Source organism: Pseudopipra pipra, chromosome 24 (genome assembly GCF_036250125.1).
Source record: "Pseudopipra pipra isolate bDixPip1 chromosome 24, bDixPip1.hap1, whole genome shotgun sequence".
NCBI lineage: Eukaryota > Metazoa > Chordata > Aves > Passeriformes > Pipridae > Pseudopipra > Pseudopipra pipra.
In genome coordinates, this window is record NC_087572.1 from 1,191,095 (window position 1) to 1,197,094 (window position 6,000).

At 48.5% G+C, this 6,000-nt stretch overlaps 1 protein-coding gene across 8 annotated transcripts in view; it reads right to left on the bottom strand.

Moving 5' to 3' along the window:
* Nucleotides 1-5,352, bottom strand: part of ZMYM4 (zinc finger MYM-type containing 4) — a 33,997-nt gene extending 28,645 nt beyond the window's left edge. For 5 of the 8 annotated variants that reach the window (XM_064635265.1, XM_064635264.1, XM_064635262.1 and 2 more), the window contains exon 1: nt 5,196-5,352. In XM_064635265.1, coding sequence (XP_064491335.1) covers nt 5,196-5,234 — 39 coding nt within the window. In that variant the 5' untranslated portion in view covers nt 5,235-5,352. Of the gene's footprint in view, nt 1-3,925; nt 4,001-5,195 lie in introns of all 8 variants that reach the window. The other 3 variants (XM_064635259.1, XM_064635257.1, XM_064635258.1) reach the window with 2 other exon arrangements.
* Between the last annotated feature and the right edge of the window lie 648 nt (nt 5,353-6,000).

Here is a 6,000-nt window from a genome sequence, read left to right on the forward strand (position 1 = left end):
AACCAGAGGGGGATCCAAGCCCTTCTCCCATTCACCCACAAAACCGTGGATTTGAGAAGGAAGCAGCTCCACATGTGAAGGCTTCACCTTGCAGTCACAGAATCATGGAATGGCTTGGGTTGGAAGGGATATTAAGGATCATCTCGTTCCACCCCCCTTGCCATGGACAGGGACACCTTCCACTAGCCCAGGTTGCTCCAACCAAGCACTTCTCATTAACATTAATTAATAACAGACATTTCCTTGCAAGGGTCTTTGCAAAGACACTGCAGTTTGATGTGCTGATCTTCGGGCATTGCAAATTTAAACAGACAAAAAACCACACAGCAACAAACCAAGACATCCACAAGAAAGACTTTCTTATCAAAACAAAGAACTTCTCCCCTCAAAACCTCACCCCGGCTCTGGGCTGAACTTCCCTGCTGCTGGGTCAGACACTACAAACAACTGCTAAGGCTGAGAGTTTGGTTACACCAAATCTGTGAGAGAGCCCAAATAAAGATAATCCCTATTTCCCACAGCACAAGGTAGAAAAACTGAACAGAAATTACAGGGATGTAAAAATCACCAATATCAGAGCAGGTCCCACATCACAACGATGCTCAGCAGGTAGTTACTCCAAAGCAATTATTTCAGTTCAGTTACATATTTAGCATCCCACAAGCAAAACAGCATTCCCCAGACCACAAACACTTTTGGCCAAAGCTTTCAAAACTATAGCCAGTGAGAAGATTATGTTCTTTTCACCTGTTTCACTATTAAACATAATAAAACCCTGTTCATACTCTGCATTAACTGTGTTTCATAAAGCTTTCTTGAGCAAACACCACCATTTAAAGATGAATTTCAATAAAGATTAAGTCTTTCCACTTACTTTGGACTGTTTTAACAAATAGCAAGATTCAAAAAAAGTACACAAATAAGTTATTCAAAAAATAATTAAAAAAGGGAAGTACTCCAAAATGTCTCCTGTAGGAATAACTGTGCAGTTGAGCTAATTCTGTCTCAGGTTCTTCTCACCTAAATTTAGACAACTAAGCATTAGTTTATCAGGCTAATGATTCAGGGTTCCTCTCTTTCCAATGGAAATTAAGAAATTCTGGCAGCAGCAATTTATCCTGCCCTGGGACTGTGAACCAGCTAGCAAAAGAGAAAAGGACCAAATGCAGAATTATCCTTTTGGGTTTATTACCAAAAATCTGATGCAATAAACTTTGGTTATTACAGTAATTATTATCATACATTCTTTACTACAAACTTCAAAGGTCTTAGACACAACACACTTTAAAACTATCTGTTGTATAGGTAAGCCTTGTAATATTTATCTAAAGCAGATAGTAAATATGGTAACCAAAACTAAGTACCTTACTATCATTCTTCAATCAATATTTACAGAAAGGACAGATATATCACGTTATTTTTTGATCAACACCAGTTCAGCAAAGCAAGTTACAGTCTCTTAAACTTTTTATTTCCCTTGAAATTCCTGAGGAGCACTTCCAGAGAGTCAAAGGAAAAGAGTCTGGGGATACAGGCAGAACACAGGCTAAGATGATGGACTGAGAGCACAGGCCCTTGATGAAATATTCTCTGCTGCAGAAACCTCGTTTTGAAGAGTTTAGATGATCACAGAGAATAAATGGTACAAGGAAAAGCAGCAGTGAGGTCCAAGAGCTCTTGACAACACTCACAGAACGGATGCTGGAACTGCCTGAACCAAGGCGGTCACTGACAGAAAACCCTGGAGTTCATCAGACAAAAATCCCTACAAGACTTATTAGGGAAAGGCCAATGGGAATTGGAACATCTGGAAGGAATGATGGGACACAAGAGTCAGAATGACAGAATGGTTTGGGATGGAAGGGCCCTTAAAGATCATCCAGTTCAGCCCCAAATGAGAGAAAACTTCAAGAACTTCGGGAGTGATTTCAGAATTAATATCCACGACCCTAATCTTGCAAAGGGCCTTGGAGTGACACAAAGAGCTGAGTTAACCTTCTGTATTTTACACAGTGTGCAAAGCCCCAGTGTAAACACCTGAGATCCACTATGCTTATTTTTAGGAGAATTCCAAGATCCTGACAGTAAAGCATCCTCAGGGGCACACAAGCCTTGCCAGAGAAATGTTTTCGTGGCCTTTGTACCATTCTGGAGTAATTTGGTAACAAAACTTTCTAAGTTAGATGACCTCCTTCAATTTTTAATTGCAGTCATGCAAAATTAAAAATCTTTTTGCCAACAGCTGTTTTATTGATGTGGACACCCAGGTGTTCACCTGTTCACACCAAATTAATGGCCAAGAGCCCAAGTGTCAAATTTCAGTCCAGCCCAAATTGCCCTGTCCAGTCCAAGGGGTTACAGAGAACTGTTGTAAATAAATGACCATTCCAGTCAAAATATAAACTGTTTAAGACAACGGTATTATATACAAATTAAAGCTGAATTGCCACAAATATTTTTATAAACTACATAAAAAAAACCTTACTAGCAGCCACCTTTCAAGTTGATATTATTTAGTAAATTTGCAAAGTTAAATACATTAAATATTTTCCTTACAATATAAAACAGTTTTGGTTTGGGGCGGAAATGAACCTGCTCTAAACCAATTTAGCCATAAAAACTTTTCAGATGCTATTAAAAATCAAAATCAGACAAACTTCTATGCTAGTCTTAGACTGGCAAAGACTGTATTTAGTTTGTTGCTCATTATGGACTGAGCAAAGAGCTGGTGGCTGCTCATCCATGGGATTTCCAACGTGCCAGTTTCGTGCATGTGCTTCTGGAATAATATCTGCAAAAGATTTAAATACAGGAAGGAATAATTCTGAAAACACCAGCACTTGCTAAGCTCCTCTCTGAAGAAATCGTTACCCTAGTCTTTATTTTTTCCACACAAAGGAAAATAATTTTTATAAGAAATGCTCATTATGCCTTTGGCACAGGACTTGGAAGAGTCCACCATCAGGAGCTCCTGCAGAATGGGAACTGGACCACTGTGGGGCAGGGCACTGGGACATGCAGGTCCTCCATGACCTCGTTAATTATTAGTGCTGGATTTAGGGTTTGCTCATCTCACCCTTCACAGGTTCCATCAGCCCTGGAGCAGCCCACAAGGATTCACTTCTCCCCACGTTCCTCAAGAACATCTCGGTGCAAATCTGGCCTTGGGATGGGAGGGAAGACAAGGATTCACCTGCCAAGACTCTGAAGAGTCCAGACAGGCAGAATGCACTGCCCTGGGGCTGCTGTTTGTTTCCAAAAGCTCACAGGAGCCATTCTGGCACCATTAGGCACAACCTCAGTGTCAGACTGGGGACCAAGAAGGGATTTTCCACAACCTACAGGCACATGTGGAGCAATAACTGATGGAGACTTCCAGACCTGGCACCCAAGGAACAATCAGCCAACTGAGAGACAAATGATTTTACCTGGAGATGACACTGACTTGACGATAATTTGTTTTTCCTCAGCAGAAAACTGACAAGTCCGAGAAAAAAAAAAAGGCAACTTTCTCCTTTTCTGCTCACGACACCAAATAACTCAACAGATAAACAGAGCATGTCAAGGCAACAAGCATGAAGAGACCACGAGACACCAGGACAGACCTCTGAGCAACCTGCTCCAACACCTGACTGTTCCCATGGTATGAAAGCATTTCCTTATGTCCACTGACACTTCAGTTACTGGGAATGAAGCTTAATTCAAAATTTCTTAAGTTACTGTCCTACTTGCAGCCACTTCCCTTTAAGCTTCTTTCAGCCAGCCAAAATTTGATCCCCCAAAGACCTGCATGTTTATGTAATGTCTGTGAGCAATTCCACAGAATTCTTGGAGTTTGCTCATAAATAAGACACAGGTCTGAGCCAATTCACTGAGGATGTTCATTTCCATAACTGCAGAGCAGTCAAATGTCTACACAACTCACCCAGTGAGACCCTGCGAGGTCAAGTGTTCTGTTCACCAACAATTTGTTTCACTGTAATCACAAGTTGCAAGTTCCCTGAAACAAATTCAGCAAATTAACCTTCTCTCACATACAGCAACGGAAAACTTGAGCCTCTGCTCTTGCCTTTCTCAAGGCTGGAGAACGGGAAAACTTTTTCATCTTTGGGAAAAGGGAACTGGACAGCTCAGAGTCTTGGAGTGAACTATGGACTCTTCCACATGAGTGTGATTTAACCTCACTCCCAGCAGAAAGTTTTCAACCAAAAGCTACATGTGTGCAGGAAAGAGGCCGGGACTCACTGCAAGATTATTTTCAGCACTGCTTAAAAAGTTAATCTCCCTCAGCTCCCTCAGGTGTTGGCCACAAAGAACCTTCCATTGGTTTAAATGATGAAGCATTTCTTTGAGTAAGGTTGGACTCGATGATTTTGGAGGTGTTTTCCAAAATTAACGATTCTAATTAGATGAGTACGGACAATGTGCTTAGACACCAAGAGGGGACAATGATGGACCAAGTCCTGGGATGTGCACGGCTAAAGGTGCTGGCACAAGGGTACCAGCCAAGAGCTGGGATGGCCATGGCTCATGGAAGGAACCCAAGGGTTCCAGCCAAGGGCTGGGATGGCCATGGCTCATGGGAGTCACCCAAGGGTTCCAGCCAAGGGCTGGGATGGCCATGGCTCATGGAAGGCACTCAGGGGTTCCAGCCAAGAGCTGGGATGGCCATGGCTCATGGAAGGCACCCAAGGGTTCCAGCCCAGAGCTGGGATGGCCATGGCTCAGGGAAGGCACCCAAGGGTTCCAGCCCAGAGCTGGGATGGCCATGGCTCATGGAAGGCACCCAAGGGTTCCAGCCCGAGCCCCCAAGCACCGGACGGCGTTGCCATCTTGACTCCCTATGTCCTGCATGTGCAACTGAAATAAAGAGCAGCAAGGACACCGTGTTTCAAACAAGGAGACGGACGGTGGCGACGGCTCCCGGGTGGCTCCAAGTTTATTATTAAAGAGATGCCAAGGCGCTCGTGGCGACGCTGCCCGGACACTGCCCTGGGGGGGTGTGTGTGGAGGGGGAACCGCGAGGAAGCCGCGGGGCCCCGCGGCCGGAGGGGCAGCGCCGCGGGCCCGGGCCCGCTCAGCTCGGGGGTGGTGGGTGGGGGGGCTCGGTGCCCTCCGCGACCCCCCGGCAGGGCCGCGCCTCGCCCGCCGCATCCCGCCCGCTACACCCCCCCTCCCCCGAGCCCCGCACTCACCCTGCGGGGGCCGGGCCCCTCCTCCTTGGCCTCCGCCATGTTGCGCCCCCCCCTCAGCTTGTCCCAGCCCGGGGCGAGGGGCCGGGGGTTACTCGGCCGCCTGCAGCGAGGTGGTGCCCGCGGCTCCGGAGGGATGGGAAGGAGGGGGGGGGGGGCTGTGCGGGCGGGACCGGGGGGGGGGAAGGGGCCCGGCGGGTCGGCGGGCGGGGCGGAGCGGGAGGGGTGAGGGGGGAAGGTTGGAAAGGAAGGAGCCGCTCGGACCCGCCAGGCCGCGGCCGCTGCTCCCGGAGCTGCCCCGACCAGCCCAGCGCGGGGCCCGCTGCGCGCATGCGCCGCGCGCAGGCGCGCGCCCGCGCAGGCGCGCGGCGGGGTCCTCCCCGGGGTGAGGGGAGGGGGGACGGGGAGCAGGGGAGGGGGGGGACCCCCCCTCCCCTGCTCCCCGTCCCCCCTCCCCTCACCCCGGAGAGATTCTCCCCTGAGATGCGGCTCTGTGGGCGCCTCACGACGCTCCCAGGGATGGGCACCTCGTGGCGTGGGCAGGTGGTGGGGTCTCCAGGCCCCTCAGGCTTCGCCGGCGCTGTCCCCCCTCAGCGTCGGGGTCGTCGAGCCGAGAGCGACCCGCTCGTGAGGGACATTGGGTTACGCATCGTTTCGGAGTTGGGCGCCCTGGGGGGTTCCCACAAATCCAGCGCCCCAGCTATCCGAACTTTTTGCTGTTTAAAACGCTCAGCAGACGAGGGAATTAGTGTTCGCTTCTATAAGTTGCGTAGTTCTCGTGTTAATTAGTGTTCTGCTGGTTAATGAT